Genomic DNA, 24,355 nt, shown 5'->3' with positions numbered 1-24,355 from the left:
GTATCTCTCATCCTACTCTCCTCTATTCTTCCCCCAACTCAATCTTCCTGCTCCCCCATGTTCTCCTCTCCCCATCTCTTCTCCCTTTCACTTTTCCCCAGTTCCCCCTCCACTCCCCCCATGCTCCCAGTTCACTCAGGAGGTCTTGTCTCATTCCCCTTCTCTGGGGTACCATGAATATCTCTCTAGGGTCCTCCCTGTAACCGAGACTCTCTGGAGGTGGGATTGTAGGCTGACACTTCCCTGCTTCATTTCTAAAATCCATATATGAGTGAGTACATACCATGTTTGTCCTTTTGTGACTGCTTTACCTTATTCAGGATGTTTTCTTCTAGTGCCATCCATTTGCCTGAAATTTCAAGATTCCATTGTTTTTTATTTCCGCTGAGTAGTACCCCATTGTGTAAATGTATCACATTTTCTCTAACTACTTTTCAATTGAGGGGCATCTAGGTTTCTTCCAGGTTCTGGCTATTACAAATAATGCTGATATGAACATAGTGGAACAGATGTCCTTGTATGAATGAGCATCTTTTGAGTATATGCAAAAGAGTGGAATTGCTGGATCTTGTAGTAGACTGATTCCCATTTTCCTGAGGAATCTCCATACTGATTTCCCAAGTGGCTGTATGAGTTTGCACTCCCACCAGCAGTGGAGTGGAGGAGTGTTTCCCTTTCTCCACATCCTATGCAGCATAAGCTGTCATTGGTGTTTTTGATTTTAGCCATTCTGACAGGAGTAAGAGAGTATCTCAGAGTTGTTTTGATGTGCATTTCCCTAATGGCTAAGGATATTGAGCACTTTCTTAAGTGTCTCTCAGTGATTTTAGACTACTCTATTGAAAATTTTCTATTTAGTTCTATACCCCACATTTTTTGTTTTGGCACATTTTTATTTTATTTTTATTTTATAGAAAATTACATATCCTTCTCCCCATTCCCTCGCCCTCCCATCCTCCCATGCTTCCCACCCACCCCCCAGGGATTGTACCCCACTTTTTAACTGGATCCTTTAGTGTTTTGGAGACTTGCTTCTTGGGTTCTTCGTAAATTTTGGAGATCAGCCCTCTGTCAGATGTGAGGTTGGTGAATGTCCTTTCCCATTCTGTAGACTGCCTTTTTGTCTTGTTGACTGTGTCCTTTGCCTTACAGAAGCTTCCAGTTTCAGGAGGTCCCATTTGTTAATTGTTGATCTCAGTGTCTGTGCTATTGGTGTTAAATTCAGGAAGAAGTCTCCTGTACCAATTCGTTCAAGGGTACCTCCCACTTTCTCTTCTAAGAGGTTCAGTGTGACTGGCTTTATGTTGAGGTCTTTGATCCATTTGGACTTAAGTTTTGTGCATGGTGATAGACATGGATCTGTCTTCACTCTTTTACACAGAAGCATCCAGTTATGCCAGCACCATTTTTTGAAGATGCATTCTTTTTTCCATTGTATAATTGTATCTTCTTTGCCAAAAAATCAAGTGTTAGTAGGTGTGTGGGTTAATATCAGGGTTTTCAATTCTATTCTATTGGTCTGTATATCTATTTTTGTGCCAATACCAAGCTGTTTTCAGGACTATTGCTCTATAATAGAGCTTGAAATCAGGGGTGGTGATGCCGCCTAAGTTCCTTTATTGTAAGGGTTGTTTTGGCTATCCTGGGTCTTTTGTATTTCCATATAAAGTTGATTATTCTTTCAAGGTCTGTGAAAAATTGTGCTGGTATTTTGATAGGGATTACATTGAATCTGTGGATGGCTTTTGGCAAGATTGCCATTTTTACTATGTTGATTCTACCTATCCAGGAACATGGGAGATCTTTCCATTTTCTGGTATCTTTTTTTAAATTTCTTTCTTTAAAGACTCCAAGTTCTTGCAATACAGGTCTTTCACTTGTTTGGTTAGCATTACCCCAAGATATGTTATGTTGTTTGTGGCTATTGTAAAGGGTGATGTTTCTCTGATTTCTTTCTCAGCCCATTTATCGTCTGTATATAGTAAGGCTACTGAATTTTTTGAGTTGATCTAGTATCCTGCCACTTTGCTGAAGGTGTTTATCAGCTGTAGGAGTTCCCTTGTAGAGTTTTTGGGGTCACTTATGTAAACCATCATATTACCTGCAAATAGTGAATATTTGGCTTCTTCTTTTCTAATTTGTATCCCCTTGATCTCCTTTTGTTGTCTTATTGCTCTAGCTAGAACTTCAAGTACAATATTAAAGAGGTATGGAGAGAATGGACCACCTTGTCTTGTTCCTGATTTTAGAGTTAAGTTGCTCTCCATTTAGTTTGATGTTGGCTGTTGGTTTACTGTATATTGCCTTTATTATGTTCAGGTATGTTCCTCTTATTCCTGATCTTTCCAGGACCTTTATCATGAAGGCGTGTTGGATTTTGTCAAAGACTTTTTCAGCATCAAGTGAGATGATCATGTGGTTTTTCTTTTGCAGGTTTTTTATATGTTGTATTACATTGATAGATTTTCATATGTTGAACCATCCCTGCCCACATCCCTGGGATGAAGACTACTTGATCGTGGTGGATGATTTTTCTGATGTATTCTTGGATTTGATTTTCTAGTATTTTACTGGGTATTTTTGAATAAATGTCCATGAGGGATATTGGTCTGTAGTGTTTTTCTTAGTTTTGTCTTTGTGTGGCTTAGGTACCAAGATAACTGTAGCCTTGTAAAAAGAGTTTGGCAACAAACCTTCTGCGTCTAATGTGTGGACCACTTTGAGAAGTATTGGAATTAGCTCTTCTTTGAATTTCTGGTAGAATTCTTCACTGAAGCCATCTGGGTGGGCCTGGGCTTTTTTTTTTTGGTTGGGAGAACTTTGATGATTGCTTCTATTCCACTAGGTAGTATAGGTCTATTTAAATTGCTTATCTGTTCTTGATTTAATTTTGGTAAGTGACATCTATCTAGAAAATTGTCCATTGCCTTCAAATTTTTGAATTTTGTGGTGTACAGGTTTTCAAAGTATGACCTGAAGAGTCTCTGGATTTCCTCAGTGTCCAATGTTATAACCCCCTTTTCATTTCTGATTTTGTTAATTTGCATGTTTTCTCCCTGCCTTTTGGTTAGTTTGGATAAAGGTTTGTCTATCTTATTGATTTTCTGCAAGAACCAACTCTTTGCTACATTGATTCTTTGTTCCAACTTTATTGATTTCAACCCTCAATTTGATTATTTCCTGGTGTCTACTCTTCCTGGGTGAGTTTGCTTCTTTTTGTTCTAGAGCTTTCAGTTGTGCTGTTAATTCTCTAATGTGACTATTCTCCAGTTTCTTCATATGAGCACTTAGTGCTATGAACTTTCCCTTTAGCACTGCTTTCAAAGTGTGTCATAAGTTTGGGTATGTTGTGTCTTCATTCTCATTCAATTGTAGGAAGTCTTTACTTTCTTTTTTTATTTCTTCGTTGAGCCAGGAGTGGTGCAATTGCACATTGTTCAATTTCCATGAGTTTGTAGGGTTTCTGCAATTTCTGTTGTTGAATTCTAACTTTAAAACATGGTGATCTGATAAGATACAGGGCATTATTCCAATATTTTGTACCTGTTGAGGTTTGCTATGTTGCCAAGTATGTGGTCAATTTTAGAGAAGGTCCCATGTGGCCCTGAGAAGAAGTCATATTCTTTTGTGTTTGGACGGAATGTTCTATAGATGTCTGTTAATCCCAATTGGGTCATAACTTCTGTTAGTTCCTTTTTTTCTTTGTTAAGTTTCTGTCTGGTGGTCCTGTCTAGTGGTGAGAGTGGGGTGTTGAAGTCTCCCACTATAACTATGTGAGGTCTTATGTGTGATTTGAGTTTTAGTAATGTCTCTTTTACGAATGTGCGTGCCTTTGTATTTGGGGTATAGATGTTCAGAATTGAGACTTCTTCCTGATGGATTTCTCCTGTGATGAATATGAGATGACTTTCTTCATCTCTTTTGATTAATTTTAGTTTAAAGTCCAATTTGTTTGGTACTAGGATGGCTATACCAGCTTGTTTCTTGGGTCCATTTGATTGGAATATCTTATCCCAACCTTTACTCTAAGGTGATGTCTGTCTTTGAAGCTGAGGTGTGTTTCTTGTATGCAGCAGAAGGATGGATTCTGTCTTTATATCCATTCTGTTAACCTGTGTCTTTTTATAGGTGAGTTAAGACCATTACTATTGAGGGAGCTTAAGGACCATTGAGTGTTTATACTTGCTTATTTTTTATTTGTTGTTGTTGGTGTTACTGTCTGTGAATTTACCCCACATTTTCTTTTGTCTTTTGGTAAAGTTGGATTATCTATTGCCTATGTTTTTGTGAATGTAGTTACCTTCCTTAGGTTGAAGTTTTCCTTCCAGTACTTTCTATAAGGCTGGATTAGTGAATATGTATTGTTTAAATCTGATTTTTGCCATGGAATGTCTTGTTTTCTCCATCTATAGTGATTGAAAGCTTTTCTGGGTATAGTAGTCTGAGCTGGCATCCATGCTTTCTTAGTGTTGGTAGAATATCTATCCAGGATCTTCTGGATTTCAGAGTTTCCATGGTGTGATTCTGATAGGTTTGCCTTTATATGTTACTTGGCCTTTTTCCTTTGCTGCTCTTAATATTCTTTCTTTATTTTGTATGTTTGGGTTTTTCTGTATTTTTCTTTTTTTATTATTATTATTTTCATTTTAAATGTTTTACATGTCAATCCCAGTTCCCTCTCCCTCCCCTCCTCCCACATCCCCCCACCATTCCCCCCAGCCTCCTACCCTATTGCCATTTCCTTCCACATAGGGGATATCTAGAGACTCTAGAAATGACATGTTTGGGGTTTTGATTATTATGTGGAGAGGGGACATTTTAGTGATCCATTCTATTTGGTGTTCTGTAGACTTCTTGTACTTTCATTGGGGTGTCTTTCTTTAGGTTGGGAAAGTTTTCTTCTATGATTTTGTTGAATATGTTTTCTGCATCTTTGAGGTGGATTTCTTTACCTTCTTCTATCCTTATTATTCTTAGATTTGGTCTTTTCATGCTGTCCCATATTTCCTGGATATTTTGTGTTAGAGATTTGTTGGTCTTAAGATTTTCTTTGGTCGATGAATCTATTTCTCCTAGTGAATCTTCAATGCCTGAGATTCTCTCTTCCAACTCTTGTATTCTGTTGGTTATACTTGTATCTCTAGTTCCTGATCATTTACTCACCTTTTCTAACTCCAATATTCCTTCAGAATGTGTTTTTTATTGTCTCTCAGCTTTCAAACCTTTCACTGTTTTAATTGTTTCTTGCCATTTTTGGTTTGTCTTTTCTTTCATTTCTTTAAAGGATTTTCTCATTTCCTCTTTTAGGGTCTTTATAGTCTTCATGAAGTTGTTTATAAGGTCGCTCTCTTCTGCTTCATCTGTGTTGGATGTTCAGGTCTTGCTGGTGTACAATCCCTAGACTCTGGTGGCATCATATTGGTTTTTCTGTGGTTGAATGTGTTCTTATATTGTCGTCTTCCCATCCCTTTTTCCAGTGGGTACAGGTGGGGTCTCTTCCTTTCCTGGTTGGTACAGGTCCAAGGTCTCTTCCGGTGGGTTCAAACAGGTTCAATACTCTGATGGGTCTCATGGTGGGTTCAGGCATGTCTGAGGCACTCCTTCTCCCTGTGGGTGGGAGTTGGATTGGCATAGTAATATCAGCAGACTCGAGGTTGCTTGGCGAGCAAGGGCTGAGTTGACCTGACTGCAGTCTCCAGGCCAGGAGATCCCAGAGTGAACAAGAAGAAGGAAGTAAGTCCAAGGTGGGGGCCACAGCTCACCTGTGCCCTGAGTGGGGGCTGGAGTAGACCAGCACTCTTAGAAGGCTCCTGGTTGCTTGGTCCTCTGGGGGCAAGTCGCAAGTGTTGGTATTTATCACAGAGGGGTTATTGCAAGCTAATATTTTTTATGTCATGTACTCAAAAAATAATTAAAAGATAGGGTTTTAAATGCTCTCATCACAAAGACATGATAAATGTTTGAGATGACAGACAACTAAAATACCCTGATTAGAGCAATATACAGTACTTGCATTTACCACAGCATCAAACTGTACCCCATAAAGTTGTATAATTATTATCAGTGTATTTTAAAACTGTTGGCTGTTGGAAAAAATTCAGTAGTAAGTAATTATGTTATTTTTGGTAAAAGATATACTTTCTGTGGCTTTATAGTTTCCATCCTATCTTCCCATTGTCTCCCTGGCCCTGAGAGATAGCTATCTTGGGTAGAGGAAATAGCATAGGCAGAAGCATGGAAAAGAGAACATGCACAGGGCAGTGTGGGGTGTTGCCAGAGGAGCTGGTGTGCTTTCTTATGCTAGCTTATTTGACTGCAATAATGTCAATGATCTTTGCATGTGCTGTGGGGGTAGCAAGATGTAGAGAAAAGATACTACACCAGATTTAAGAATTAGTTATCTGTGGTGATATATTGTTCATGATTTAATAAAGCCTTTCAAGATCAGAAAAACAAAGCAGCCAGCCTCTTACCTCTATCTCAGACTGAAATGGGTGATCCTGTTTCCATGAATCCTCAGAGTACAATGCTCTCCCTGTTTGGAAACTAAATCTCACATGAGACCCTTTGATTCTTCCTGTTATACCTTCCTGTTAAAGGCATGATCTCTGTTATTCTTTTAGACTGATTCACTCTTGTGTAGCCCTGGGTGGCCTTGAACTCACAGAGATTCATCTCCCTGTCTCCTGAGTCCTAGAATTAAAGGTGTGTGCCACCACTGCCTGGCCTCTGTGGCTAACTAGTATGGCTGCTCAGATTAAAGGTGTATATCACTACTGCCTGGCTTTATGGTTGTGGCTAGCTTTGCATTTTGATCTCTGGTGGCTTTATTAAATCATAAACAATATATCACCACAATTCCCCTTTTTTGTCCAATACAAAAAGGAAGACAATCTCAGTGGCAAACTGTTCATTTGCTTAAAAATGACACTGAAAATTGTATGTAATTAGTTGGCTATGTGAAGAATAGATTTCTGAGGCAATGTCCAGTATGGTTGATCAAATGAACTGATGAGCAATTTGATTCATTTCCCGTTTATAAGCCTCTGGTTTAAATCCTCAGATAATTTTATAAGGTGAACATCACCTTCCTGGAAATGTGCTGATGATTGGCAAAACTGTGGCCGAAATCTGTACTCTACCCCCATGACACAAAAACTCACTGTTAACTGGTTTCCATTTTTGGAAACCTCCAGAAGACACTAGCAGTCATGGTGAATCTGTCTGGGTTTTCCAAACTCAGTATTCTTGGTATGAAATTCCCCAATTGAAGCAGGAGATAGTGTAGACACTGAATTGAAATGTCTGAAGCAATTCCGAGCTATAACATGATACCAAGATAAAATAATTCAGTACTGTGGTAAAAAATTTTGATCTAGAAATGTCATCAGTCATAAAAGTCATTGTGAAAATGGGGATAAGTGTACTAAAGTTTTGGTCAAAAGATACAATGTATTTCCAAAATCCATACTTATCTGGTGTTACTCATGTCAACCTGACAGGTCTTGGCAGCTGCCTGGATGTTGTACTCTAAAGTAGCAAAAACAATAACTATGCTTAATTTTTGGACTAAAATGGCCTTTTCAATGCATAGATCTTATAATAGCCAGTGAAGTATATAAAATATCTATCCATGCATCTTCTCATATATAGTAATATATAAACTGCACTTGTGTTACAGAAGTGTTCTGATACTTGCAAAATGTCACAAAAAGCAAAGAAAGAATGCCCAGGGTTTAAGATAGTGTGCACATTGATAGATCATTTCATTTATGCATACATTTTGAGCTGAAGATAATAACACCATCACTACAACTTTTCCCTGTAAGAGTGAGAAAAAGGTAGCAAATATCGATAGCCATTTGGGGAATGTTGACGCTTTTTTGCTTGTTTAAGTGTTTTGGTCTAAGTGGAAAAGAGTGGCATTACCCCAGAAGAACATAGCTCTTTGCCTCTAAGTCCCTTTTTGGCATTTGGCTTCTATCAAGGATTCTGAGTGGAATGGATAGGGGAAGCATACATTTTGCTTAATTGCACTGCAGTCACAAACTTGCAGCTGGCTGTGTTTAATCAGTCAAGAAACCAAGCCAAGAATTCCATCCAAAAGGAATGTCTGAAAGTGAAAACTCTTTGAGAATACAGAATTAATTCAGTCTAGAAAAATTGACAGGTCAGGGGAAGTCAGGTCAGAAAAGGAAGATTTTAGAAGAAAATGAAGCCGAAATCCAAGTGTATGTGGATTTTGGCAGTTTTTATCACTTTCTCACTTGCCCTTCACAGAGAGGTCTGTGTCTTAATATACATCTACGTGCTCTTGCTGAGATGTGAAAATAAAGACTAGAAGGGAATTAGATGGCTCCTTGGCCCTGCTCTGTTGGAGGGAGCACAGGTTGATGGAGGAGTTATGTGAAGAATCAGGTGTTACATATTGCCTAAGTCTTGAGATGCTACAGTTTCAGAACATTGTCTTCAGACATTGTGATAGTTCTGGAGGGAAAAAATTTAACTCAAGGCTAAGGCAACCAGTTCTCTTCAGTTGATCAAAGACCATTGTAATCGCCATGTTGGAAAGTACTTAAGATTAATTCTTATTGGCAAGCAAGACTGTGAGAAAGCATGATGCAGGGAGAAAGAGTACAGGACAGGGAGCTGTAACATCAAAATCCCTGTTCAACCCCTGCATTCTTGAGCTTTCTTTTTCCTCCTTGCAAAAAGGAGAGAATAGAAGCTGGACTTTGGTGGTATTTTGGTCCTGTGAAGGCAGAGGCAGGAGGATTATGTTATTAAGGTCAGTCTGTATACATAGTGAGACTGTTTCAAAACAGTAAGAACACTACTATGATTACTAGCAATAAAATAAATAATAATAAATGGATGAATGGTGGTATTGGTGGTGGAAAAAGGCCTTGTCTAGATAACAACAAGGATATCTATTGTAATTCCTTTGTAACAAGGGTATCATTGTAATTCCTTTAAAAGAACTGTAGAGAAGAATATTGAGGTACCTGTTGATTTAGTACATCTTCACATAAAATACATCTACTGGCTTATTTGAAGATAAAGATGCTTATCTTTAAAGAGTAACACAGATTTCAGAGAACTTTCTTGATTTTGTCCTTCAACTGCAAGGCTTGCAGCTCCACTTTTCAGATTGTGTCTAAGTAAAATTAACGAATAAAGAATCTGGCCTACTTCATCCTCACACTCATGGGCCAATAATCCACTTACTACTCTCTGTCAACTTAATTGCTCTGTGGGAGGCCCTCCATCATTAATCTCATCTTCAGAAAGAACAATTCTATTTGGAAGAGTAGAACAAAATGGAATCAGTATTGGAAATGAAGGACTGAAATTACCTGCTAGTTCTATTTTTAAAAGTTTTGATTTCTCTACACTCATGTTTCTCTTAACTAAATGATTGGCTAGATTATATTTGGAAATATTTTCACCATTTGGGTTTAAATTTCATGTCTATAAAATGAGGATTCCAGGTTAAATTACTGACAGGTATTATTTCTTGTCTCACATGTATATAGTTCATATTTTCTCTGGGAACCAGGGATGTCATGTTGCATACCTGTGATCCTAGTACTTGACAGGAGGATTATGAGTTCTAAACCAGCTTGAATCACACAATGAGACCCAATCTCAAACAAACAAACAAACAAGTAACATTATAGGGACTGAGCAGGTTGTATTTGTAGATTTAGGAATATATTTCCATAAGTATATGTGTAACAACTAAAGAAACAGGAGGCATGGATTTGATGGATTTGAGAAAGAGCAATTGGAGATGCAAGGAAAGGGCTGAAGGGAGGGAAGGGAAGGGAAGGAGGAAAATGATGTAATTATATTTTAATTTAAAAATAAGCAAGTTATTTGGGAGAAAAATACTTGGGAATGTAATCTTTTCTTGGTGGTATATAGAATGTAAGCTTTCAAGCACAACCTAAATTCTGAATGATTATGATGAATTAGTTTTAAATAATGACAATGTTGTTCAGGACCTTTTTTCCCTAATCCTTTCACAGAGAGGAAGTCGTGCAAGTGTAAGCTTCCAGATCATCTCAGAAGTTCAAAGTGGGAGGTCCCCAAGACTGTCCTTTTCTTCTGGCAGTCTAACTCCAGCGACCTATGAGAACTCCAACATAGCAATATACGAGGTAAGACATCTAAAAATTCTTTAATCTGCAGGATCCTTGGGTTTTAAAACAATGCTACCATTGAAGAGTCAGTCTTTGGGTAAAAATATTGAGAACATTTCTCCCAAATATTTTTTGTCTGTGTCCTTTTACAAGCTTGTTTGATTGATGTATTTGACAGTGATTTCCCCTAGCAACTGATCTCCTTACTTGATATGCCAACTCAATGCATTTACTATGTTTGCGGGGAAAGACCCAAGACCCACATAGTTAAAATCAGTCAGTCATCCCACAACACTGTATGTAATAGAAGAAATGACTCCCTGAGTCACTTGTTTGATGTGAGATATCTAGAGACACAGATATGTTGGGTAATGTTTAGAGGTAATCTTCGAAGTTTAGTTGTTTTTTCCTACACTTGTAACATTCTGATGACACTGAAACTTTAAAGAAATTCTTTGTTTTTATTCGCCTGTACTATCTTTGGGAGTAACAGGTTGCTTTATGTCTTATAAAATAGAAATCTCCTTTGAAGTTTCTGTCTTTCAAGATTTAAGAGGTCACCTCCTCCCCATTGTTCTTAGATATTGGAATTTGGCAACCAGAACAAATCTTGCATCAGTTGTAGAGATGAACTGTTTCTTCTCAGCAGGAAAACGTTAAGCAGGGGGTAAAGGGAAACTAGACCATCCTTCTGTCCCCCCTAAGTGAAGCTTTCCCAGTGTGCTTTCCTTGTTGTGTTTGGAGACACTCCTGGAAACAGCAGACACTTTCAGCTTCAAGAGTAACTGCAAAGAGAGACTAAAACAAGGAAGAATTTAGATTATTGACTGCAATGGATTGTCCAAGTGACTATTCTCCTCCGTCAAATAAATAATTCACAGGGGATTTTCTATGGAGTGAACATGTTACCTCTAAACTCTGGGTGTTAAAATTTAATGATCAATATGATGACATTTGGAATAGCTTGAGATATTAAGCGGAAAAAGTGAGACTCAGACAAATATCTTGTATTTTCTCTCATTTATGGATCCTAGAATTTTTATAAATGTATAAATATATAGAGAGATCTATGACATGAATGTAGAAAAAGACCAGGGGAAGGGAGGAGATTAGTGGGAGGAAGGGAGAGAAGGAGGGTATGGGGGCATGGGTGTGTTTAAAGTACAGGATGTTCTCAAAAGAACTTGTCTTTATGAAACCTATCATTGTGTTCAATGAATATGTGTCAATAAAAAGAAATGAGGTTTTGAAAAGGTTATTAAAATAATATGAATAAAGCCCTTATAAACAAAACTTCATACAGCACTGCCCTTCTGCTTCCACCATGGGACAAAACAATGTTTCTCCACTTCAAAGGATGTGAAAACACCATCTTGGACTTAGATAGCAATTCTCAACCAACAACTGAATATACTGTCCCTTGATCTTGAACTTTCTAGCCTCTAGAACTATGATGAATATATTCTTGCATATATATATAATAAATATATATATATGCATAGTAAATAAAAATATATGTATATGAATTGCCCAGTTTCACAAGTGGACTACCTACTACTACACACCAAATCACACATGGTGTTTCTATATACTGGAGGGTGAGGTTTTTATCTTAATTTGAAGCAGGAAGTCTCTGGATTTTACTGTGATTTAATCTAATCAATGAAGGGATTTGTTTCAAATCTGAGTTTGAGAGATTGAGGAATCTTCTCTCTGAAAAACTCAAGGCAGAAGTGATTGGCTAGCTTTGAAATGTCAAACAGCATGAACTTGGGCTTTTACAGTTGGAATACACCATTAGGATTCTAAAGTAAGTATCAATAACCTTCGCTTTTCATTTACCAAATTAGAAGTTGAAGTGAGTTCTTAATCCCGAGAACTCATTAAAGTTGCCTTCTGAAATTTTAAAAAAGAGCTATGTCCAAACTGCCATTATCATCAATTGATGCTTGTTGGCATACTGTTGGTAAGGACCTGCAACCAGGCATTGATGTATTTTTAAGCCCATTGATATACTTTTTGGTATGAGCAACCAACTTTGATAACTGTTAGACAGAGAAGTCTCTAAGGCCACATCTGGAGTGGCTCTGCTATGATTTTCTGATTAAATGGACAGATTAATGTGTTGAATCATGGTGTTCTTTATTTGATAGGGTTGCAAGGTTATAGTGTAGAATTGAAAAAGAAAAAATTAGTCTGTTACTGGCCTTGAAGATGTCAGATACTTTCTTGTTTTGGAAGTTAAACAGGAAGGTGGTTATATAACTTTCCATGAACGACTGCTTGTCACGAGTGGGCAAGCTCTATCTTTACAAAAGGAGTATGCTCTCTTTAAAGATTTTATTTATTTTAGTGTGTGTGGCTGTTTTGCCTACATGCATATCTGCATCACCTGTGTGCACACACACAGGCCAGAAGTGTGTGTTGGATCCCTGGTACTGAAATTACATGTAGTTGTGAGCTTCTATGTGGGTGCTAGGAATTGAATCCTGGTTCTATGGAAGACTAGCTAGTGCTCTTAACTACTGAGCCATCTCTGCAGCCATAGGAGACTGTTAATAACAAAAATACCACATACTGAAGTAAATATTAGGCTGAGAAAAAGGTGTAAAGGAAGAAAGACAATCTACACAACTGCTTGGCTAGGGTTAAAGAGGTGTCTTAGCTGGAATTTTAGTCAACTGAATCAGATAAAAAATTCAGCAGCTTGCTCAAATGATCCTCTATTAGAAGTTATTTGAAGTCTCTTCGTCCAGTAGATTCCATTTCAAACAAATTACTTTTCCGTAAGACTTGTTTCTGTAATCAAGCATGGTTATACATACTTGAGACTAGGGCAGGAGGAGTGTTACAAGAGGGCAGCCTGAGCTACATAGTAATTACTAAGCAAGTTAGAGCTGCATATTGACACCCTCTACTGGGAAGAAGGCTGAGTCAGTAAATTGTTTTCCACAGAAGCACAAAGACGCTTGTTTAATCCCATAGGACCCATTTAAAAAACCTGAGTACAACAGTGTGTGTTTATAATCCCAGCACTGGGGAGGTGGAGACAGGCAGACCCCTGGGGCTTTCTGGCCAGCGAGTTTAGTCTTCACTCTCCAGATTTAGTGAGAGACCCTGTCACAAAACATTAAGGCAGAGAGCAATTGAGAAAGATATCCAACTTCAACTTCTGGCCTCCACATGCATATGAACACAAGTGCACATGAACTTCCCACACACAAACTACTAATGCAGGCAAAGCCAAAGAGACAAACAATCTGAGCCAACCAACCAAATGGGAGAATTGTTACTGGGATGGAATTTCTACATAATATGCTTGTAGATGCTCAATAGCCAAGGACAGGCTTTTCTGAGGGGGTTCCATACATTGTAGTGCAGTGACACAATATTCACACTCTGATTCAGGTACAGATGTATAACTTTTCACAAATATTCTTTGAATATAGAAAAGAGAGTCAGGTGAGTTGACCAGTTGGAGGACAGCAGTAACAGCAGATGCTGTTGGGCATTTGTCATGATCTGCTCTAATATCCATAGTCGGGGGACGGGAGACATGAGGTAGGAAGCAATGTGATCCTGACCCAAATCAGGGAGAAGTCCTCAAATTCATCTGCTTCATTTTTGGACACGTTCTAACTCTCAGCCTCTCCCTATGTGTTGCTCCTCGAGTCTCCTTTCTCTATGCACTCATTTACCGTTCTCAGAGCCTTTTCTTTTCCCTTCTTCCTATAACACTTATCTCACTTTACCCATCTTCCTTCCATCAGCCATTGCCTCTCATCATAGAGGCATAGATTATTAAAGCTGCAGTGCAGAGCCTGGAGAAATCATCTGGTACCTTATTCTAATGGTGGGGAAGCTGAACAGAAGACTGATAAGTGGACATGCTAAGACTAGCCTTGAGCTTGAAATCGAGTCATTTTTAGGACCTGTTCTCTTATTTTAGTTAATTCACAATGGCCTTAGTGCAAATCAGATAGACTTTAAATTACTTCAGAAACCTTCCATGAATGGAATTTGATGGTTCTTTCTCTTAATTAAAAAGTAAGTGATAAGTGAAATATTTTATCATTCTGTTTTAAAATACTGAAACAAAAGCTATTTAGTCCATGTGTGGTGGAGATAAAAGCTCCCCATTTCCTCCTTTCCCCTCATTTTTCATGAACAAGGATGCACACACAGTCAATTTAAAGTTGCTATGGATTGTGTGAGAACCAAAATTTAAACATATAAAATACTCCAAACATAGGGAGTCTGATCCCAAAAAGAGGAACAAAATGAGCACTGGAAGATAGTGGAGCTGTTATTGTCTTGGGTTCTTTATGAAGATATGAGATGGGGTTGTGCATATGTAAGACTCTCTCCAGCTCTCAAATTTAGTGACTTGACAGGAAAAGTGTTCTTAGCTACTCTGGCAGTGAATAATCCCAACAGGTCAACCTAAGTCTCTGATTAAGAAGGTATCATGTATGATCTGTGAGTCAGAACAAGTTTATGTTCAGATTGTACACCATATGAGGGCATCCCATCTATGCAGACTCTATTCACAGTGACAATACGTTCTAACGTAAATGTGATTTGTATAGAAGATGGAGACATTCCGGTTTCCAGGTCTAGTTCTGGAATGGGTGCGGTGTCACACTTCATATCTGTATCTATACCATCATTCTCAATTCTGCATATTAGAAGTCATTATTTTGATTACACTTCTGAAATTCCTCGAAGTTGCCTCTTTCTTCTATCTAGTATTCACGGAACCCTGAGTCCAGTTTGTTTCTCCCACCCTGATAGCTTGACTCTGTATCTCCTAAAAGAGGCTGCCCGTGGCAGGGAGAATATGGTGATATACAGATTGTACATAATACCAGTGGGATGTGCTCCTTTGTGATCAGGGTGAGTAAATGTGAATGTGGAAAATGGGTGCTTGTGAAATGTGCTTGCATTTATGCAGCCAAGGCTACTGCCCCCAAACAAAGTGCACAATTATATACTCAAAGAATTAGGGCTTTTTTTCACCTACAGGAAAAACATCGTTGTCTAATTAGCACTAAGGTGCCATTGCAGCTGGTGGTTACTGAGGGCCAAGTGACAGTTGCCAAGGGGCTGAGAAGGCTTTTTAAAAAACCCATCAGTATGTATTATATATCATCTCATTTTGTAAAATTCTAGTTAGAGTTCTGTCAGCTTAAGGCTTAACCTTTGATGGCTGTAAAGGGCAAAGTCCTTTGAGAGATAAAACAGTTAAGCTTGTGGCAGGTCCTCTTGACTTCTATGAATGAGTTTTAGATTCCTGCCTGAGAACAGAATTTGATAAGAGAAGCTTAGTGTGAGGCAAATAGAGATTCTATGAATCAAGGGAGCATCACAGAGATAAGGCAAAGCAAAAGGTTGGGCTTTAGGTTGCAAACCTCAACATGGATCAGAATTAAGAAGAGGACTTGATAACATCCAGACTATAGGTCCCAACCCTGCACCTTCTGATTCCATGGATGTTCTGTGGAACTCAACTATTGGTACTTCTAAACAGTTTCCAGCTGACACTGATGCAGCTCATCTAGGGCTACACTTTGATTATTCTACTGCAGGCACCAACTGATGCTACATTGTCTTTCTGAGCTTTATGGTCAAGGAACTTTGCTCTCATAGACTTTTCCAGCTCTAGACAAATCTAGAGTCATTCCCTAGTTGAGGGACTTTGAACTCCTTGGCTAGGAGATGCTTTGTAACCCAAAATGCAGGGGAGTTACTGCAATGCCTACAGTTCCCATTAGCCATTGCCTCTGGCAGCTTCCCAGATGAACTGCTACAACTGGGTTTATTCCTTAATAAGAGAGTGGTTACACATTCCTATTTTCACAATTTGATTGCACAGAGCTCTCTGCTTTATTATCTCTACTTGATGACAAGTAGGTGCAGCCTGAAATGGACTCTCCAGGCTATAGGTAATAGATGTGCAGGCACTTTGAAGACTAGGGAGCACAGTGTAAGACATTATCATTATCACAGAGCAAAAGGAATCTATATTTATACTGCTTTAAAAATTTTTTGGTTGGACAGAACTAAGTAGGGCTTGGTGACTGATGACTCCTTAAGGCTATGCACACAGAAGAAAATGATCAGGTACTGGTGGTGAAGTGAAGAAAGACAATAAAATAATTGGGTTTGAATTGACGGCGACCTTAGAAATTGTAGTTTTGTGTTTCAAAAGTTAAGAATCAATTTTAATTACTCAGATTTGATCTTTGCACATTATATACATGTATCAAATTATCACATTATACCCACAAACATTTCAACTCAAAAAATAAAATGATTATGAATGGCAAAATTTGGAAATAGACTTTGAAAGGGTCTAGATGACCTGTTACTTGGCAGCACATGTATGAATCAAAATAAAAACATTTAATCTACATTTAAATCAGTTTACGATTAGTGTGTAAGAAAGCCCCCACCTCAACCCCATGGCCGGTCACACAGGAGAAAAATGAATCAAGGTAAACGCTGCAAACATTTGTGGTACTCCATCTCCTGCCTTGCATTTCCCACTACAGTCGCCTCAAGGCAGTGGGAATTGCAATCACCAACCGTCACCATTAATCGAAGCAAGCCCTGCACCACATCACTTAGCTATGAATAAGTGAAATGACCTAGCACTTTGTGCAGTTGGTTAAGGAAGGCATTTCAGAGTGGTATCCTTACATTTTCTGGGATATGCATATACGTGGGTTATTTCCCTGCCCTGAGTGCTTTGACACTTTTAACATTAGCTACTTGGTATGAATTCATTTTAACCCAGAATGCGGAGTTTCTTTGGGGTAGAGGGTGGGGAAGGAGAAAAAAAACTGCTTGTAGTAGTAATTTTGCTCTAAGCCGTTTATGTGGATGGGGCATTGCTCTAGTTGCTGACAATTAAATTTCGTCTGTGTTCTTTCCCTTTTCGTTCCAGGGTGACTGGGTGTGGCTGAAAAAGTTCCCTCCTGGAGATTTTGGGGACATTAAGTCTATCAAATCAAGGGCAAGTGATGTGTTTGAAATGGTAAGAGAAATGCTCATTTATATTCATCCCTATACAAACCAATACTTTCTTCCAAGTAATTAACAGCGGCCAGCTAGCATGAGGCAGTCTTAGAAAAGCTGTGTAGGGCAAGGGCAGAATGGTTATTACTAACTTTCTATGATTCTGTGACACAATGGCAAAGGCAGAAAAATGGAAAACACTGAATCTAAACTTTGCACCCATCACCCATACTCCCTGAGCCTTCATGTCCCTATTTGCAAAATGCCTGTCACTTTTTACTGCCTTCTCTCCTGTATTGGGAAGACAATTAAAGAGACAATACATACAATGCTTCTTGCATATTCCTGGCTCAGAATGTCTTTATAAAATAATGCCTCTTAAGATAATTATCAATTAAGCATACCATAATCATCAATACACCCATTTTTTAGATCTTGAATATTCACCTGGTAATTAGGGTTTGAAATATGGTATTTTCCTAACTCCACTGGCTATGTTCAAAGTGTCCTTGGATGGTTTCCTTGAGGAAGTGGCCTATAAATAAGTCAGGCATGAACTCTTCTAAGCCATTTAAATTCTTGTCTCCTCCTTGAACTTGGATTGGAGTTCATGAAAGATTTGTGGATATTGTCTTTGGGTTTTCCAAATGCTAGTAATAGTAAATTTCTCCACATTTATAAAGCAGGCAAATCATTCCAGCAGATCTGAAAGAGGACCAACTGCATGCAGACACAGTGCAAGTGAGGAAAGAAAGGAAACAAGGGATGTGGCCCATGGGGAACAAGGTGTTTCCTAAGGGTTAAGATGAGCTATCATGGTGTGTTATTTCCCTTACATAGGATTTTAGTGCTTGGAGCTGAAGGAAAAATAAACAGATAGATCCAAGAGGACCAAAGGCAGCTGAAACAGCTTATTTCACAGTGATTTTATGACCTGAGATGCTAACCCTAGAAACTATATTCAAAATTAAGAGACAAAATGGCCCAAACTGTGGAAGCTGATAAAATATGTGTGAATAAACAGATAAGCCAATGTAGGGGCTATGCATTACACCTTTTATTTTTGGGGTGTGTGTGTGTGTTTTGTTTTAATTTTGGCATTAAGCCAGTTTTATGGAAAAACCCTCAAGAATCTTTCAGGGACTGTCACATAGTCTGCTCATATTTAGCACTCGCTTACAGTTTGCTCAGTTGTCTATTTGATCAACTTACACATTCAGAATCACTTGAAGGTTAGTTGCAGACATTGTCTTTTTGTTTTGAAGTTCTTTTACATGTGTTTTTTAAGACCAAGGACATTTTTGTTGTTTTGGCTTTTTTTTTTTTTAGTTTTTCAAGATAGGGTTTCTCTGTGGCTTTGGAGACTGTCCTGGAGACATTTTTATACTTCATTATAGCCCAATGACCAAAATCAGACAATTTGACATTCATACAATGCTATACATTACTACCCATATTTTAATTTTATCAATTGTCTTAATATAATTACAATGCAGGTCTTCCAATGTCAGTTTGTACTTGTATTGTAACTGGCTGTGTGTGTCTCTTTGGGTTCCTCTAATATGACAAATTCTCAGACTTCTCTTTCTTCACCTTAATATTTTTTTGAAGAATCCTGGTCAGTTATTGGTAAATTTTCCCTCTGCCTGGGTTTGCCTAATATTCTCATGGTTTGCTTTATGCATTTTTAGCCAGATAATTCCAGGAGTGATGAAGTCCTTTTTGTGCACTTTACCCAGGAGGCACACAATGTTGACTATCCTATTGTTGGTGCTGGTGTTGTTAACTTAGGGTATAAAGCTTCCTCACCAGTGAGGTACTTTGCTCCACAGTAGTTAATACATGATTTTTAAATAATTTGAATCTGCAGAAATAGTTTCCTCCATTTTCTTTTGAGACAGGATCTTACTCTGTAACCCAGGCTGTTCTGTAACTCACTTTGTAGTACAGGCTGGCCCCCAAATCATAGCAATCCTCTTGCCTTAGCCTTCTAAGAGCTGAGTTAAAGGTGTGAGGCACCATGCTTGGGTTTTTTTTAAAGTCCACTCTTATTCACTCTTTTACTAATTGATTTTTTTCTGCTTTTCGAGACAGGGTTTCTCTGTGTAACACTCCTGGAACTCAGTCTGTAGACCAGGTTGGTCTCAAATTCACTGAGATCTGCCTAACTTTGCCTCCCAAGTGCTGAGATTAAAGGCTTGCACCATCACCTTCTGGCAATAATTTTATAATACTAACATTCTTTTTATGCCTATTGGTTGACATTTATTATAAGAAAGAGCCTTCCCTTCTCAGTTATCATTTATATTATTTTTTTCAGTCATTGCACATGCATAGGCTTTACAGTTGGTTAGGGAGGGTCAACATCTTTGCCATATTTCTGGTTCTAAAATATAGGATTCAATGCAGTTCACTTATGTCTAATGTGAGATATCCATATATATAGATGTATACATATATATTCCTATTTCTGATTGTCTAGAATTTTTTATTGTGTAGCTTTCTCAAAACAATTTCTTTTACCTGTGGAAATGGTTGTTGTTCTTGCCTTTAATCTGTTAATATAATAAGATACATTGCTTTAAGTTAAGAAAATAAGTATTGAATAAACTTTAATATAGCCGGGACAAATTCCACTTGTTCACTATATACTCTTCTTTTAAAGTACTACTGGATGATACTTAGGGATTTTTTATTTATGTTTATCAGAAAGATTTATTGATAGGACCACTTTTGATCTTAAAATTTCTTACTATATTCTTGTCAATATACTTTTCATTTACTATTAAAATTTTCCTACTGTTTAATTGTATGATTTTTTTTCTTTGTGTACATTGGTACTCTAATGTTAAGGGTATACATGTCAGTGTGTTAGGAAATACTTTACAACATTTCTATATGAAAAATACCCATTTTTGAATATTTTCTGATTATTGTTTTATAAATACTTCCATTAATTTTTTTTCTTTTTAACCTACCTATGTAATGTTACCAGACTTAGAGTTTAAAGAATTCTGCAAACTTTTTTTCTTCAGATCCAGTGAGTCAGCTCTAGGCCACAGCTATACATGTACATTTATGATAATAAGGTCTTAATTTTTATCATTATAAAATATTCACTTTGAACTCTGGAAATACTTATTTTCCTGACTTATATTTTATCCAGTAATAATATAGTCACTTCATCTTCTCATTCAGTTTTGTGTAATCTATTTTTCTGTCTTTTCACTTTCAATCTATTTATTTTTTGGTTTTAATGTTCATTTCTTTCAGACAGCACACATGGTTTTAGTGTAATGCTAGATGCTATAACAAATATGCTCCCAGATATTTAATGCCTTTTCATGCTGGGGGATTGAACTCAACAAAGCATGTATGTGGTCAACCACTCAGCTATAACTCTGGCCTTTTAATGCTTTGTTTTCTGAGACGGTTCTCATTATGTCACTCTAGCTGGCATGAAACTTGCTATGTAGTCAAGGTAGCCTTGAACTCACAGAGATTTGCCTGCCTTGTCTTCTGAGTTCTGAGATTAAAAGTGTATGCCATCACACCTGGGGTGTTTAATCTCCTTTTTTATTATTTTTTTCATTTTACATACTAAACCCAGTTCTTCCTCTCTCACCTTATCCTGCCCCCCTCCTCCCCCATTTTCCACCCCACCCACTCTTCATAGTGGGTAAGGCCTTCCTTGAGTAGTCAACAAAGTCATAGGCATACCAAGTAGAGGCAGGACCAAGCCCCTCTCGCCTATGTCAAGGCTGAGCAAGGTATCCCGCCATAGGGAATGGGCTCCAAAAACCAGTTGAATTTAATTTCTTAAACACTGCATAAATTTAATTCTCACTCAGTCAGCAACAAAAGATGGGTATTCTTGATTGTCAGGTGACCCTCTAATATGGTAGTTCAGAATCCAAGGCTATAGGCATCTTAAGGCTCTACTATGTTTTATGTTCTTATAAAAACATGTATTTATCCACAGAACTGGAAAAATAATATGCAATAAAGTTTATTTGCTTCTTAAAAGACTTAACCTAGAAATGGAGCATATCCCTCCTCTTTTATCCCATTGCTTAGATTTCATTCATATTGCTATGTATAGCTTCAGTAGAGGCTAGGGAATGTGATTTAGGTTATTTTCCTAATAAGTTTTAATTAGTTTTTTAATACAGTTCCAGAGTCCAGTAGTTTCAGTTGTTTGGTTCATAGAGAATGAAATCTTAGAAGAAGGTGCTTAATTTGCTATATGTGAGTTTTCATGTCTTCTTTAATTGGTTTAGGTTGAAGTGGACTAATAATTATCATGGGTGTCAGGCTTTTATGATTAGTAGGCAAAGGAGATAGTCAATTTCCATAAGGATTAACTTAATTCTGGCTCAGACAATCTTGTTGAATGTCTTATAGTATAATGCATGCCAGTAAATGGACTGTCATCTCCATACTCTGTATGATAATCTTTGACTTCTTTCTTTCAACTTCTCTCTTCATGACATTTATACATCTAAGACCTAGTATGTTTCTAGTCATTCAATGTTGCTACCATTCTAAGCCTTTGTGAACATGAGTGTATGCACAGTCCACATATATGTAATTATGTGAGAGTTATACTTACTATACTCAGGGGATTGGTTTCAGATGCCAAAATCCATGAATACTTGAATCTCTTACATAAAATGTAACAATACTCTCCATTCAAACAATGAACACCCTCCCTTATACTTTGCATTATGTCTCAATTATTTGCAATGCCTATTAAAATGTAAATTCTCTGTGCATAATTCCTGTATTGTTTTGGGAGTAACAAGAAAAAGCTTTGTACGTGTTCAATATAAATGCAATTTTTCAAGAAATTTGATCTTTAATTAGTTTAATGTGCAGATGCAGATATTAAACTCATGCATATATGTGTATGCTTATGTATATTTCTGTGTAAATATGTTTGCATAGTGCTGGTCTACAATTAATAAATGTAATGACCAAGTAAACTACCATTTTCTTGGTGATACCTGACTTCTCTGACATTTATCTTATTTTATGAATTGTGTCTTGTAATACTAATGATATTGGTCTAAATACAGCTTCCTTTATTTCTATGGCATCACCTCTAAGGTTTTTTTTTTAGTTTTTTAAATGTAGGCTGCTCTTCATTTTCCTATCCTTTAAGCACTGATATAATTTCCCTTTTTGTCTCTTTCTTTTACATGCTTTCCTTAGGTAATCTCATGTACACTTTGATTTTATCTACCATTTACACACTTAAAGTTCCCAGTCATCTGGTCTCAGTTCAGGACTCTTTACTGAAATCTAAACCCCACTCTAAGACATTTTCAAGTAGCCAGGCCATGATGACACATGCCTTTAATCCCAACACTCGGGAGGCAGAGGCAGGTTAATCTCTAAATTTGAGGCCAGCCTGGTCTACAAAGTTAGTTCCGGGACAACAGGGTTACACAGAGAAACACTGTCTCAAAAAGAAAAAAAAGAAGTTGCAACTCGCTATTCATGGGTGCCTTATTCCAGTGTGACATTATTAGCTTTCTCCACAGTGAAGTTTAATTTGTCATTTATGTTGGTAGATTGTCTAAAACCCAAGCCTAAGACAGAAATTGTTGTCCAAATTACATAACAGAAGAAGCAAATTGAGCAGAGGTAAAAGATAAATAACTGTTTGATCTCAGCTGGAGACTGGCTATACTATGATCTCACATAGAACAGTGGTTTTCAACCTTTGGCAAACCTCTATCTCTGAAAATATTCACATTACTATTCAACAGTAGCAAAATTGCAGTTATGAAGTAGCAATGAAACTAATTTTATGGAAGAATTGCATTGAAGGGTCGCACCATTAGGGAGGATGAGAACCACTGGCATAGGGAAATGCTGAAACAACAGTAAACTACCTGATCTCATCTTGAGGCTAACACTTGTGTTATTCCCCCACTGAATCTTTGCCAGAGGTCTATGGGTGGGACCTCACCTCTAAGTAAGGTGGATCTTGGTCATAGGGCAGTTTTCTTGAGATTATGGTGACTGTAAATTATCAGTTACCATGTGTAGCAGCTAGCTGGAGGATGAACAGTAAACAGTAAACAAGAAGTTGGTGAAAGAGCACTCAAAAACTTGCCACTACACCTTAAATTTTCTGTACTGGTATACAGCATCACTGTCTTTTCAGAAACCCAACTAGGAATCCAAGAATGACTATGGAGGAGTACTTTTCCTTTTCTTGTATCTATTTAATGGAATATTAATAGAGTATAGTTATTTAATTTCCATTCCAGTGTTTTCTATAAAGCTATATGACACAAGACAGTGAAATTATGATATTCACATCATGGCTTATGACTCCTGTCTATTTTTCTACCTTGATATTTCATATTCTCCCCATTGCATAGTAGCCTGAGAAGACTAAACTTGTTGTAGCTTCCTCGACTCAGAAGTATTCTGCCCCTCCATCGTGTCAATTGGTCAGTTTCTGTATGTTCTTCATTACAGTCTAGTTATCAGTTTTTTTGGAAACTTCCTTTGATACTTGTCTCCCCTGTTGCCTGTCTGGATGAGATATTTAACCCCTGAGCTTACTCAACATCTCATGGTCTTTTAAAACACATTGCATTATGAGATAGTCTTCAGATCACTGTCCCATTACTCTCCACTGAGTGTGAGTTCTTTTGGGACAAGTGACTGCATTGTATTTATTTCTCATATGACCTTATTATCGTATTCTTGTATTTCAAGTAAATATGTAAATAGTATTTGCTTTTTCTTTTTTTCATTTTTTTCCAGTTTGTATAAAAACAGTGGTCTTCATTTTGCCATCTTGCAGTCCTTCTTCTTGTACCTTTTGTGTAGTATAGTCAACAGTCATCCACTGAAAGAAGACAGTTGTGATTGTTCTCTGTCTGTCTTCTTTGCAGATGAAAGACCTGCGGCATGAGAATGTCAACCCTTTATTGGGCTTCTTCTGTGATTCAGGGATGTTTGCCATTGTGACAGAATTTTGTTCTCGAAGGAGCCTAGAAGACATACTGACAAATGATGATGTGAAACTCGATTGGATGTTCAAATCATCACTATTGCTGGACCTCATCAAGGTTACTGACAAGACTAAGGGAGTCTTGGATTTTCCTTATAGATTTAAATTTACAAAGATTTTGAGTGTTGTTTTTGTTCTACTTTATTTTTAGGTT

At 37.6% G+C, this 24,355-nt stretch overlaps 1 protein-coding gene across 1 annotated transcript in view; it reads left to right on the top strand.

Annotated features, from left to right (window-relative positions):
* Gucy2f (guanylate cyclase 2F, retinal) overlaps positions 1–24,355 on the top strand; it is a 93,140-nt gene that overhangs the window by 40,224 nt on the left and 28,561 nt on the right. Inside the window, exons 6-8 of the mRNA XM_013122304.1 lie at positions 10,032–10,163; positions 17,095–17,184; positions 24,083–24,259. Coding sequence (XP_012977758.1) covers positions 10,032–10,163; positions 17,095–17,184; positions 24,083–24,259 — 399 coding nt within the window. The remainder of the gene's footprint in view (positions 1–10,031; positions 10,164–17,094; positions 17,185–24,082; positions 24,260–24,355) is intronic.

This window comes from Mesocricetus auratus, unplaced genomic scaffold (genome assembly GCF_017639785.1).
Source record: "Mesocricetus auratus isolate SY011 unplaced genomic scaffold, BCM_Maur_2.0 Super-Scaffold_100003, whole genome shotgun sequence".
Classification (NCBI taxonomy): Eukaryota; Metazoa; Chordata; class Mammalia; order Rodentia; family Cricetidae; genus Mesocricetus; species Mesocricetus auratus.
Note: the sequence above shows the minus strand (reverse complement) of the source record. Positions and strands in the feature narration are given on the sequence as shown.